Source organism: Ambystoma mexicanum, chromosome 13, assembly GCF_040938575.1.
Source record: "Ambystoma mexicanum isolate Mex_15411 chromosome 13, UKY_AmexF1_1, whole genome shotgun sequence".
Taxonomy (NCBI): Eukaryota; Metazoa; Chordata; class Amphibia; order Caudata; family Ambystomatidae; genus Ambystoma; species Ambystoma mexicanum.
Genome location: NC_090938.1, coordinates 757,366,274 through 757,380,863, shown reverse-complemented (window position 1 = coordinate 757,380,863; position 14,590 = coordinate 757,366,274). Strand labels below are relative to the sequence as shown.

Genomic DNA, 14,590 nt, shown 5'->3' with positions numbered 1-14,590 from the left:
ACAACATGTAGCTATTTGGAATGGCCCAAAGCTCAGAGTTTATGCCTCTGTCCCTTTTCACGGCTATCAGCAGTCCTGACATCGGGCGTCCCATTTGGGGTTTCACTGCGGGATTTAGGTGTAGGTCATAATTATCCCATATTGGGACATGTGTGAGCCACGTCTCCTGTAAGAATACAATGTCATATTTACAGAACTCTTCCTGGTCGTTTATGAGGTGGGAAAAACCTCTGGTGTTCCAGCTTACCATAGACAACTCCTCCCTCCCCCATCCTCACACTTGTTCGGTCCAGTGGCCTTAGAACTCGAACCATGGGGCAGGCCCTCGTTTGGTGTGTTCAATAGCGGCTCAACCACAAATCCCAGTGTGAACAACTCATCCTTGGCCTGCCAGGTTACATTTTGTACCACTCTTGATTTGAACCACAAAATTACTGAATTCAAATTGGCGCGCATAGGGAACTCCACTAATAAGTCCGATGAGACTATATCCTGTAGTTGATGGATTTTTGAGAAGATGGCCATCACCGCCCTCCTACTAAGATCATACTGCGTGCAAGGAGGACTTCTGCATGATAACCTCAAGGGAAACGATGTAGGCAGATTTTTCATAGGCGGTTTAAGTTGGGTATTTTTCATCTGCTTTCCCCTAGCCTGCATGGGCTTTTCTTCTATGTGAGCTTGAGGACCCTGCAGTCTCTTAAGGGCACTTTCAATCAAAGAAATGATCGGCCCTGTTATTTGTGTCAGATCCCCAATATTATCTGTCTGGGCCATATTTCCTTGGGGTTGATCTGCCAGGCCAATCACTTGGGGGTAATTTGCTTCCACAGCCCCTTCAGGGCTAGGGGGGGCTCTAGCCTGACTTACTTTTTCTAAACTCAGATTCCGCGGTTGAAATGGCTCAGCACCCACAGCCCTTTCCAAGACCAAATTACTTTGCCCACTGTCGGTCTTTTCGATTGCACTCACCAAACTCGGTTTATCAGGTGCCAATAGTGTAGCGTGTGAAGCTTTCGCCATATAGGCAACTACCACATTCCTGATCTCTGCCCGGGGTACACTAAGGGCCAGATCCTTAGCTCCCACATCGGACAAAGATTTAAGGGGGGGATTGACCGAGTTGGGTTCCCGGGAAGTCCATTTTTCTTCTATACCTTTATCCGAGATTGCCAACTCCCCCACTAAATCGTCTAAGGGTGGGTAGTCCAAGGCTTGAAGGGGGCGAAAATTTAAAGTCCCATTTTTCCGAACAAGGGCTCGGGCGAAGTATTTTTGTCTAATGGCCTCGGATGCAGCTATGGTAGTGCGCTTGGGGAGTGAAATTACCTTAAAGAAATGTTTGACCGACGATTTTTCTATCGTTTTAGGGATCAGCTGGTTTTTTGGTAATTTTTTCTCTCAGGTATTTTTGGGGTCTGTTTTCCTCGCTTGCTTTTCTGTTTGTCGGGGGATATATCTATTTCAGGCGTTTTAGTTTTCGGCTGTTCCCCCCAAATTTCCTCAGTGGATGATTTTAGCATTTTTAAGCTATCTTCCCCTTGAGCCAACTGCCCACCTTCCCCTCTCGAGGATACATATATAACATCAAAGTACGGAATCACTGATTCAACCACATTTGATTTTAAGGTCACATTTCTAGCATGATTCTCTGCTGTGTTAAAGTCGGTAGGCGTGTCAGTTTGAATCGCTACAGAGATTACTTGTGGTTTCAATTCCCTTGCAGCAACCGAGATGTCCCAAATTTTGGTTAAGGCAGCCTCATTCAGGACTTGCCCTTTCATAATTTTGTTCCATACATTTACTCTAGAGGTTTAATTTCTGTTCACATGCTAACAAAGAACTTGACACTGTGGCTAAAGCAAGGTTCATAGCCTGTAAAGCAACCCCCTCCTCCCCAGCCATTTTCCGACTGCACAACTACCACCGACGTGTTCATACTCCGATTGTGGGTTGTCTGAGTTGACACTTCTTGTTCATCATCGATGGTATTAGGGTCTCTTACCGACATTGCTAACTCATTTGCCCAACCTTGTTCCTCACTCCTGGAGTGGGCTGCACTTCCTGAACTCTGAGAACATTGCCGGGGGGGCTGATAAGTTCTCAGGGAGTAGATTGTTTGAGAATACAGAGTTGTTTGCCTCCAAATCTATCACAACAATGTCAACTTTCTGTCCCTCGGGGTTACAGGGTTTGCAGTAACCGGGTGCCAGGGCACCAGTTGCCGGTATTGATTCCAATAGGGCTGTATCTGATATGGAGGAATCCTTCGGCGGGCACTCAATGGGCTGCTTCAACAGTTGGTCATGTGTTTGCAAATCAACAGGGTTCTCATTTAATCTGTAATTCGGGCCAGCTAGGATACCACTCTCACCACCATCCTTCTCCGTAGGTTTAGGTGTCGTGGACCCAGACTGTGCCCGAAAGGCAGACGTATATCAGAGTTCCCCGGTGCCAGGTCCCTTGAGAATCTCTGCCTCGGGGTGGAACTAGACAGGCCAGTATTGCCCTGTTTTCTGGCACCCCCAGTATTCATACTCTTTAGTGGGCTCCGTTCCGGCATACCCGATTTTAGGGATTTGAGGGATATGCGCATCCTGGGTCACCTGTTCCTCTCCGATGAATCTAGTCAAGTTGGGGCTAGGACCCCCCCCTCGTCAGGGATGAGCACAATTAAGTAGCCCTTCCCAGCAGTGAGTAACAAAACGCTTGCTGGAAGTTAAAAACTGTGTGAATCGGATAACAGCTCTGGATAGATCCACGGAAAAAAGGTTCCCCGGGGAGATCTTTTTATTGACCTCCGGTCAAGCCAACTATTGGGTCAAAGGCTTTGACGCCCGCAGTCCCCAATGAATGGCTACAGTCGTGCCGGAGATCTGGGCCCTAAGGCGCCAATGAGCCACAAGACGGGGACAGCCGGGTTCTGCCAGGCAGTGTGTGTGGCACTCCCCTCACAGGCACCTAACCCACCGCTAGCCCCCACTCTTAAAGCAGGAGGCAGAAGGTAGGTGGCAGGAAACTCTCCTCAACTCACCTGTTGCACACCCGTTGCACTCTCATACTCCCCCACTATTGGGTGGCCGGCGCTGTGGGGAGATCGCTAATGGGTCCTGGGCACTCCTATGCCCTCATATGCCCTCCAGTGTTCAAGGGCAATCCAACGCAGGGCCTTCCGAGGTGCAGCTGATGGAGGCTCTTCTCTCGTCACCCGCCACCTCAGCTCTCGGCAAGCAGCTCACAGCTCCGTCTCCGCTGCGAAGCGTATCCCCTCGTCTCGGATCGCACCCTCGAACCAGGAAACAGAGGAAAGGACCCTCTGGCGTAGGGAAGCGCAACGAGGCGTGTCCCGCCACACCTCCACCACAGACTCACAGATGCCACTTCCGACACTTGCAAAAACCTCTATTCTTGCTTTTCAGTGGCTCTGGCAATGACTCCGCTAGTGCCTTTACCTCATCCCACTTTGTGCAATCATAGCTGGATAGCAAGGTGGAGTTGTTTGCGATATGCGCCTGGTATGCTGCAGTGGGCGCTATCTTCCTGCCCATAGCATAATTTTTTGCTCTCCATGTCCGGAGGGGCTTCGGAGGAGGACAAGGGGGTACTAGCTCTTTTGCGGGTGGTGGTAACGACCAGAGTCAGGTCGAAGATGTCCCCTTATATATAGGGGGTCGGAAGGTGCCGGTCTGAAGAGCTTTTCAATTCTAGGGTTTACTTCCATGGTATTATTAGGTTGTTCTAGGGAAGGTTGGATCCTTCTTTGGACCGATTTGAGCATGGGGATGAACTGGGATGCCGTTTTTTTTTTTTTTTTTTTTAAATTCGGCTAACATTCTCAGCAAAGTCTTTGTCCTATTGGACCTCTTGTGTTTGATGCCGAAATGCTCTGCCGCCCTTATTAGTATATCATTAAATAGTGGCTGGTTATCAACAGGGGAGTCTGGAAAGACAGGCTCTTGTGGGACTGGAGAGTCCATTGCAAAAACTACAGACTCTTGATGTCCCTATAAGGGGGTTCACGCTCCTAAGTATTCCTCATCCCCTACATTCTGATCATAAAGATCATAGGAGACACGAGGAGTCTTGTGTGGTGGTTCAACCGCCAATTCTTTAGAGGGGAGAGATCTCTTTATAGGGTACACACGATGCCTGGGACTGAGAGGCTGTATGCGTTATGTTGGAACTAGACGCCTGTGTAGTGGGAGGCGTGGTATTCAAGTTCTGCAGAATTTGGGGATGTTTTTCAAAGACATTTGCGACTCATGACTCAGTCAATGTCGTCTGCAGACCATTTGGCCGAACTGGGTATTACCCTTGGGTAGGTGGAGGTAGGAGTGGGGGTAGAGGGAGTATGTTCCTCTTCTTCCTCAAGATTAATAGGCCATCAAGTCGCTGCTCGGCATGATGACATGGGGCTGCCGACCACGTGGATCGGTGGGTTCCGTTGAAGAAATTGGCATACCCGTTGGCGTCTTTGACCGTCCTGACAAGTCCATCAAGGCGGTACAGGGGGTTGCATATTTACCTTTGTGAGTAGTGGGTGCGTCCCTGTCACCGGGATGTACACTACCCATAGCAGAGCCGTCTGTCTGCCTGCGGGGGACAGACGGCTCGGAGTGTGGTTGATCCGAAGATAGGTTGATGGCATCCATGTCGGAGTCATGGCTGTCGCTCCATTCCTCATCACTCTGGGCACCTGCGGTGGAGCTACCCTCTGCCTGCATCATGGCGTAGGCCAGCCACCATTTAACTCGACGCTCTTTAATCGTCTTCAGATGAAAGAGCTGACAAGACAGGACGCCTTGTGGTGATCGAGGGAGACACTTATTGCACCTCTGGTGCATGTCCTTCCAAGGGTACCTGCCTTTACAAGAAGGGCACAACTCCATAGCTCAGGGTTATAACAGCAAAACCAGAGGGGAGAGCAGGAAATACATTCTTGAAAAGAAATAAAACCCACAACCCCACTGAATAGGACGGCCAGAAGGGCCGGCCACACGGTCGACGTGTGGACGAGAGCACCACCTGTCAAAGGGGTGGAATATATATAAAAACAACCGGAGGTTGTGGACAAAGATGTTAATTTGCAAGAGCTCTGCATAAGGCGACAAGCTAGCCGGGCGGAAAGAAATCTGAGGTACCTCGACGCGCGAGGGATTTTGGGTACACTCCACGTTAGGGGTAGTGTTACAGGCACACCCATGTCGACGTCCCCTTTCAATCCTTGACATGGGCATGCCTGTAACGAGACGCAATACTCTGCGATTACCACTAGATGTCGGACTATATGCACAGCACGTGATTCTAAGCAGACGCACAAGGATCAGAAAAGTATTTATCTACCTACTTTGTGCATAGAAGAATAAATGTAAGAGTTTCTTTGGACTTTTGTATTTACTAGGGTCAGTGTACTTACCTACAGCTCACACTCTACGCCCAAGTTAAGCCTGGCTGCTCTGCCATTCTACCAGATCTTTTGAGTAGTACAGACTTCTACTAAGAGTTGGGTGACCTGTATACCAAGGGATAGTTTTATAGTGTCTTACCTCAAGTGGACTTTAGGATAATACCCCTAACAAGTAACAGCTTAACCAAAGTTTACTGGAGGCACCTGTGGAAACGCAGAGCCCTTCCCTCTGGAATCTTCATTTAAGTGACAGGCTTACCTGCAAAGCACCAGTAGCTTTCACTTGCCTCCGTAATAAAAGAGCCCTTTTATTTATTAAACCTGTTGGACAGTTCTTTATACAACACAAAATATTATGCTGAATTTTTGTTACCCCCCACATCCTTTGTGTCCCTTCGCTGCTTGACCCCAATGTACTTTAGGTTAGCTACAGGACAGAGGGAAACCAAAGCAGACTAAAGGATAATCGTGATTTTGGAGCTTGTGCACAAGCCTCATGAAATCCTTTGTGATGAGCAATTTAAAAGAATGGCGCACCCCTCCATTGTTTCATCCACAAATCTTCATTACACTTGCTCCGCAACATAGCAACGTATTACAATTATTTTGAGGAGCAGATTACATTACAAAGCACTTGTCACTGTGACTCGCATGCATTTCCCACAGCCATCTAGCGATAACATATCTCCAACGTGATCTCGTTAAAGCTACTGCAGCCAAAACCACAAGTGATTGAGGTGCATTTCTTCAAGGCTCACCTCCAGCACAACCAGGTAAAACTTTCCCAAATGCGCAAAACAGTCACTGCACCTAGTAGCACAAAACTTCAAACAAGATCTACATGTATGTAACCAAATAAATACAGCTTAACTTACCAATGACGTCTCTGGGCTCAAAGCACACCAGTGGAGGGGTGATCACTTGAGTTGGTGGACCACCATGCTGAGGTGCAGGTTTTGCCCTGGTCACCTGTCGACTGCTGATCTCTGCCAAGGCTTGCTTGATGCCTGCAGGGTCACTGTGGATGACTTGGTCCACTCGATAAACGGCGCCTGTGTTAGGAGGGGGAGGGACGCTCATTCCTGGGGAGCGATCATCTGCATTCCGGCTACAAATATGGGGAAAGGCATAATCAGGCTTGACAAACCAAGGAAACATTTGCTATCAGATGAGGATGGTCAGGCCAAATCCGTCTGCTGTTGGTTTTCCTTCCTACAGAGCAGACAAAACCTGTTCCTGAAACCTATTTCACTCAGGTTTACTAAGGTTAATAAATAAACATTTGATCAATTCAAAATATAGTTTCACCAGGTACCACCTCTCCCCCACATAGGACAGTGATTAATCCAAACACAAAAAAGGCCTTGCCTTAACTGATTAAACTGCAGAAACAAAATCTGATGTCATACTGTTAAAATGGATTGCCATAATCTGGCCTGGTGGACAGATTTTACGACACCACCCAAGTTATGGTGAACAGGGAGCAGCCAATCAGGCAGGTCAGAACGTGGGCTGAATCGTTTGGTATAAACGCACTTTCCAAGCAGCGACAACAGCTGTGTGCCCCTCACCCTGCGCCATGCTTGTCCCCTCTACCCTCCCCATATAGCCCTTACAACCCGCAAGTAACTAGTGTCCTAAAGGCGATTGTTCAGGAACATTTCTCTGCTAATTGACCTCTATACTTGTGGACCCTCTCCCCACCCCCCCAAACTTTTTGCATTTGTTTCAGCATCCTGACCTGACTTTTTCCAATGCACAGCCTTCAGCTGCACTCCACTGGGCTTTCGCTCATTGTTATGGGGAAACTGGCACGTCCGTCAGGCTATCAGTACTGGGAAAGCGTTTCCCTTAATCTTTTGACTTTGTGCAATGAAATACAATTGCCAAAAGCGGCAATAAAGTAATTACTGTACTGTACAATGGGGATCGCTACGATTTCAGGCCCTACACATCTAAGGATTTTTTGGTAATTGGACCATGTGCCTAGGAGTGGACTGGTGGCAGCAAAAGCCTTTTCATGTATTTGTGTAACGTTTTATAGAGCCATACCATGCTTCGCTTGTTTCGTTCCTAGCTGTGGCTAGTGTCAGTCATGGGCGTGTCACAAGGTCTTTCGTCAACTTCTTTGGTCATTTTGTCCATTGGACTTTGTTAGGACTGATTTTCTATACTCTGGCCTGGGGGACAGATGAATAGAAGGCCAACCTATATTGTGACAACTCTGGGAGCTTTAGACAAACCAGTTGAAAGGTAGCAGTGACAAGTGGTTTAGGCTAAGTCTCAAGAGGTGATGAGCTTTGTTAGGCAGAACTATATTCAGTACCCATTGGGAATCGTACACAATTAAAACTACAAGTGACAGTAAAATTTCACCTTTGGTACAAGCCTGTACTACACAGTTATAATGGTAGCGGAGCAGCCAGACTTATCTCAAGAGTAAGTGAGCAGTACAAATAGTTACACAATAGTTACAGAAAGGACAGCAATTACTACGATTCAGGCAAGCACTGACTCAAGGTTTCTAAGTAAAAGAATGTATATTTATTTACTCAACAGTTGTATAACATTTCACTATTATAAGCAAGGTAAAAAAAAAATCACAATCATAAATGCACCACTTCCCTTAAATTCCAGACAAGTTAAGCTCACAAAATGAAGTGGGAGCAAAATGGCACTCCAGCAATTTAAAAAGGAGGGAAAGACAAAGTTACTAGAAATTAGGCAAAACCAACAGTTAAGTAATCAGAGCAAGGGAACAAGACTGACTACAAGGTTAAAATCAGATAGAAAAGGGCTCAAAAGTCTTTTGCTCAAGATAATCGGTTCAATGTAGTCCGCGGTAAAGTTCAGGGGCACCGATTCCGGACGAAGTTGGTTGGTCCAAAAGTTAGTTGAAAGAGAAGAGAAGGACAAGCCCTCTGATTTGGAGAAATATTTCAAACACTTTCACTGCGGCTGAGCGAAACACACAACTGGATTTGCACAGTACCTTAAAACGAAGAGGGAGCTGTAGCTGAGGTGGACGTTCCTGGTGGTTCCTGCAGGCTCATGGTGTTGGGGAGAATTCTCATTCTATGGCTAATCTCCCTTACCTAGCGAGTCCCTCAGCATCTGGAGTTTATTTTCTTCCACTTGGTAAGAGTGAGCTTTTCCCCCATTCTTACATGTGTTTTGCCATGTGTATTTTATCTGTTTTTTGTGATTGTGGAGTACACCACTTCAGTAGCACCGCTCTTTTGTGTGTTACACAGCACTTTCAGTGCAGTGACACACGGTTGTCTTTTAGACTTCCCACCAACTCCATTTCTGGGGCTGACTGCTGTCCCCCAGAAAAGGGTAAAGTTGCCATTAACTTTACATAGTCATTTAACCACAGATCCAGTACACCCCATCTTACATGGAGTATTGGAAAGGGTTAATCCTTAGCCCTTTTTATCTGTTCCCTCCTGGAGCATTGTTTTGCTCCTTTAACATTTAGACTTCGCTGGTGGCAGTGGTATCTACCCTAACTTTTCTACCGCGATTATACTATATAAACGTGGTATTGTTCTAGGCTATTATATTAGCCTTGAACATAAACCTGTTTGACCAAATACTCTTTCTGTTGGCTCCAGTCGGGTTTATTGGCAATTTCTTTTTGTTAAAGTCCTTCTTGTGTTTTACTTTGCGCTGCAAAACAGGTTTGCCTTCTTTGTTCACCGTCTTTTGGTGGGCTTCTGCCAAGAAGCCCTCCTCTCGGCGCCTGGGTGTCTAGGTGGGCTGAATGTGAAGGAGGGGTGTAGGCATCCCCTGCACAGGGTATCCTAGGAAACCCACGTCGCACTTTGCCACGATTGGCTGAGGTGGTTGTACAGACGTCATCCTTGTCTCCACGACCGAAGCTCCAGGAACCGTGGGTCTCCAGGAAACTACCAGGAACTGCTGTGGCACCAGCTTCTTCACTGAATAAGGTACTGTGTCCAGCTTCGATGAACTAGGGTGAATCCCTTTTCTCCTCATCCAAGGCTTGCCCTGGTCTTCCCCTAACTTTTGCTTCCTCTATTGACAATATCCAAGTACTCCTGGCAACGTTGAATCTTGAACTATCTGACTGTGTGATCCTCGACAACAGGAATCCGTTTCTACTTGACACTGGCTCAGGCCTACTGGCTTCTGTTTTCCTGTCAGCAATTGTTCTCTAATTGTGTCTGCCTTGACAAAATTATTGCCTATGATTTTTGCCCCCAACGCTCTTTGATTAACTCAGGTGCTAAGTGTGTTTTTGCCCCAGTAACATTTCTTTCTGCGGATACGCGTATCTTTCGTAAGATCGAACTGTCATTACTGTCAAAAAGTGATCGCATATGTATTCCCGGTAACGTCTTGTTTCACAACACCGGTCCGTTAAAACATAGGGTACTTACCTTGAGTTGTTCTGTGCCAAGAGAATTGGTTGTGTGTAGTGTATTTTCGTGTGGTTTTAATTTAATAGAAGTGTTTTACTAACAGATGGTTTAGAAATAAATGTACTTTTTACTTTTCAACCAACAACCTTGAGTCAGTGTTTGCTTGAGTCACAGTAATGGTGGTCCTTTGTGTAATCTCTACTAATGCTCATTTGCTCTTTAGGTAAGTCTGGCTGCTGTGCTACTGCTACCACTTTAACAGTAGTACAGGCTTGTACCAAAGGTGAACTTGTGTTACCACTTGTGGTCTTAATTGTGTGTAGTGATCCCTAAAGGCACTGCACCGGATTCTGCCTAACACACGGTTCCTGAAGCGACTGTCGGAATGACACGAAGTAGGAAGACTGGCGGGTCCTGCGCCACCCAAGAAAGAAACCAGCAGTAGAGCAAAACAACGAATAAAAGGTGCGCTCCTTAAAACTCAAGCAGGGTCCGACCTTCCTGGCTATCCGGCCCACTGTAGCTCTGTACGATAAATTAGACCAGAGGTGTCCTGGCTTGTAGTTTAGGCGAACTGGTTGGTCCCGCCATCTCATCTCAAGGGAAGAAGTTTCCTGGAGGATCTTCTCTGTCATCGGACTCGGAGATTCAGACCTGTAGCAGGGCTTCACCGGGCGGTTCAGTCGTGGTAGGGGTCTTTTTCCAGTTCCTCATGGATTCTTTCGTTCCAGTGGCGACTCTGCTCTTCCAGTCCCAGAGACCTGCTTTTTATGCAGTTTTCCCCCATACAGCCTGGCCGTCAATCACACAGCAGGGTGGCTGGCCTGGCAAGGCCAGTCCCCTTAGCCAATCAGACAACAGTGCGACTTGGGTTCCTAAGGCAACCCATGGCAGGGGTCCGAAGAGCCCTCCGTCACATCCTGCCTAGCTAGACTTTCAGGTGCCTTAAGGAGGGCTTCTGTGCAGAAGCCTGCGAAAAGACAGCAAACAAAGGAATCATCCCCGGTTTGGCACGCAGAGAAAAACACGAGAAAGTCTTTAACAAAAAGAAATGGTGAATAAACCCAGCAGGAACCAAAATAAAATGTATTTGGTCAAGCGGGTTTATCTTCGAGGCGAATATAACAGCCTGGAACAATACCATGTTTATATAATATAATCGTGGTAGGAAAGTTAGGGTAGATACCTCTGCCACCAGCCAAGTCTTAGTGTTAAAGGAGCACAACAAGGCTCCAAGAGGCACAGACAAAAAGGGATAAGAGTTAACCCTTTCCAATACTCCATGTAAAATGGGGTGTACTGGGTCTGCAGTTTAAAGTGACTATATAAAGTTCATGGCAACTTTACCAGTTTCTGGGGGACAGTAGTCGGCCCCAGAAAAATGGAGTCACTGGGAAGTCTCAAAGACAACCCTGTGTCACTGCACTGAAGGTGCTGTGTAACGCACACAAAGTGGTGCCCAGGAGTAGGTGAGGCTCCAGTGCCCAAGATCACACAAAAAGTGAAAACACACACAGCAAAATACATCTAAGAGTGAGAAAAAGGCTCACACTCTTACCAGGTGAAAAACAAACCCTAGAAATCCAGCAAAGCTCCTGAGGGGCTCATTAGGTAAGGGGGAGCAGCCATTTGTTGAGTATTCTCCCAAACACGATGCAGGACGCCTCTCAGGACTGGACTCGACTCAGGTGAGCTGTTTCGGACGGCAACTACAGCACGCCGACACAAAGGGACTCACTTGTTGCTGTCAGACTTTGCCACATATTACGGGTCCCCTTGACGTTAGGACTCCGTAATTTCGCTGAGGTAAGTCTTGTAGGACAGGCCGAGGATCCGCAAAGTTCCAGTCCTCAACTCAGAACAGCGACGTCAGCAGCACAGTAGACCAACCTCAGAGCTGGTCAGCCACAGGGCAGTCCCAAGGCACTTCCGAAGGCTCCTTTTTTCAGGGTACCGGGAAGACGTCAGGAATGGATGTTCCCTGCACTCCAAGGGTCGCAGTTCCATCGCAGAATTGCTGGAGATCAACAGCAAGACAGGGCTCTTCCAGGGCAGCAGAAGAAGTTGGCCGTCGGGCCTCCTTCAGATGGGCCACCAGTCTCCTCACGGGTCTCAGAGCTGGATAGATGTCTTGGCTCCTTCAGGTTTCTCCAGGATCTCTCTCGAGATTGGGTGCAGTGGTCCTCTTCTTATCCCAAAAGCCAGGTAGGAGCATAAACACCAGCCAAGAGTAGACCAGCCCCTAAACACACCCCAGCAGTGGTTCAATCAGGACCACTGGCGTGAACACTCATGCAAACCGCTCAGAGACACTGAAACCAGTTTGTGAATTGGGAGCAGACAGTCCCAGCCCACATCCTGCCAGCCAACACACATAGCCCTCCAGTAGCATGCCAAAAGCTTCTGTTTTCTCAGGCACTGGATTTCCATATAAGAATTTTCCTATCCTAATAAGCCATGAAGAAGTCTAAAAGACAAGCTGGCCAAAGGACAAGTGAAAAACCTTGTGGCATTGCATGTTTGGTCACTAGCCACAGTTAGTAGCCAAACATGGTAAGGTGAAAACGAAAAGCACAAGAAAAAGATGGTAACAAGTCACTGCTGCCACCAGCTTGTCCATTTAGCACACCTAGAGTAACCAAACATCCTCAGAGTGTTAGTCTATGGCAAAAACCAAAGTGTGCCTCATTGTACTGCATTGTAAGATGAATTATACAATGACTTAAGTTACAAAAGGGATACAAAAGTTACCAAAGTAGTAACAATAGTATCAAGGCTAAGGGAAACAATGGTTCAAAGTACTGACAACCCAAAGGACATGACAGTTTCCCCATAACAGATGAGCAAAAGACAGTGTAGTGAAGCTTAAGGCTTCACTGCAATGAGAAACAGTAGGTCAGATTCAAAAATAAAAAGCAAAATGTTTGGGGGTCCATTAAAAATGACTAACCACACTGACTAACATTAGTCCCTTTTCCCCCTTACTGTATGGGCGTCCCGTCCTAGGGTTGGGAGACAACCTTTTTCACCAGAAAAATAATCTTCCCTTTAAATTTAAAGGCGCACAGGGGTGCGGCCCTGGGAGCATGCGCTCCCTGACTTCACCCACCAGCGCCACTCCTCAGTCCCCATTGACAATATTTATCATTGCCTAATGACACCTGTTTTATTAGGGAGGAGGATGGTGGGACGCATGGAGGAAAGGGGACTAAGGACGAACGAGTATGTTAGTCACTGCTGTGAGTAACTTGTAATTACTCATATGTCCCATCCACTTTCCTCCATACGGTATGGGTGATTACAACTGAATGTAGCCCCAGGGTGGAGAGGAGACCCTCCTTAAGCAAACAAGTTCCTAAGACCCACCTTTCTGAAGGCCACGTCTTACTTAAAGCCGGCGTCCAAACAGTAATGCTTTTAGAAAGGTGAAGGGGTTTCCCAGGTAGCTGCCCTGCTTACGACCTGTCACTGAACCAGTCCGAAGGAAGGCGATTGCCGTGGCCTTGGCTCTGACCGCTTGAGGGTGCATGCTGGCTGGCAGCGGCTTGCACTGCCACTCAAACCTCCTTAATGGCCGCAACCATCCACCTTGAGATGGGCGCATTGGATGCCTGATAATTGGGCCCGGAGCCCCCAAAAGATGACAAGTCCCTTCACCTTAGAGACCCCCAGCAACTTTGCTGGATTTTGAGGACTTGATTTTTTTTACCTAGAGAGAGTTCGACTTTTTCCCCACTCATGTATTTTGATGTGTGTTTTACTCTTGTGTTCTTTGATTATGGTGTTTTAGACAACTCCATAGGCCTCATATTTTCATGCGTGTCACACATCACCCTCAGTGCAGTGGCACAGGGAAGCCTTACAAGCTTTCCCAAGGTTTAAATACCTTCTCTGGGATAAACTACTGTTTCCCAGAGAAAGTAAAGTGAAATTGACTTAACTAGTCTTTTCAAATTCCCAGCACAACCCATCTTACTATAGAGTGCTGTAGGGGTTACCTGTGTCTAGAAAATCATGTAACAGTCAAATGCTACCCTTTCCTCTCGAAATGACTGGTGGCAGTGGTTTTACAACAAATTACCATGATTTTTCCTGACCGCGAACACCGGTAGCGATAAATCGCGGGAGCCATGATTTTTAAGATAGCGTCTGAGCCACCTTTGTTTAAACAGGTCCTGGTCTTTTTTCGCCATTGCTTTGTGGAAAGGTCCTTCTAGAGTTTTGCTCTGGGCGCCAAACCAGGTTTGGTCCCTTTATTTCATTGCCTTTGGTGGGCTCAAGACTGAAGACTGCCTCTGGCGCCCGAATGTCTGGGTTGGGCAGGAAGTGAGGGAGGTGCCCAAAACTCCCTGTGCTTAGTCTCCAACGAGACTCAAATGCACTCTGGCGTGATTGGCAGGCTGACTGTCCGTTAAGGACAGCCACACTGCTGGGTGAGTGGCAGCTAGGCTGGAATGAATGGGAGGAAACTGGATAAAAGGCGAGTCTCTTGGCTTGGAAGGAAGAGTCGACGACTGGAACAATAGAACAGAAGATGAGCTTGAAGATGATGGCTGCTGCAACTCCTGGACCGTTGGTTTGCCCGGTGAAGCCCTGCTGCAGGTCAGAATCGCTAAGGTCATCTTGCCAGAGAAGCACTTCAACGACGTCTCTCCCTTTGAGTTGGTGGGACCAATTGACTCGACCCGTAACTCACCTGGATACCATTCTCGGACCTCAGAGTGCTGCAGGAAACCTAATAACCAGGGAGAGTGGCACCAGGTTGTGTGCTTGACTACAGCTACCGGAATGGAAG

General features: G+C 47.4%; 1 protein-coding gene across 8 annotated transcripts in view; it reads right to left on the bottom strand.

The window, feature by feature from the left end:
• Positions 1–14,590, bottom strand: part of PRRC2A (proline rich coiled-coil 2A) — a 2,343,739-nt gene that overhangs the window by 901,857 nt on the left and 1,427,292 nt on the right. For all 8 annotated transcript variants that reach the window (XM_069635075.1, XM_069635076.1, XM_069635077.1 and 5 more), the window contains exon 17: positions 6,283–6,515. In XM_069635075.1, the coding sequence (XP_069491176.1) occupies positions 6,283–6,515 (233 nt within the window). The remainder of the gene's footprint in view (positions 1–6,282; positions 6,516–14,590) is intronic.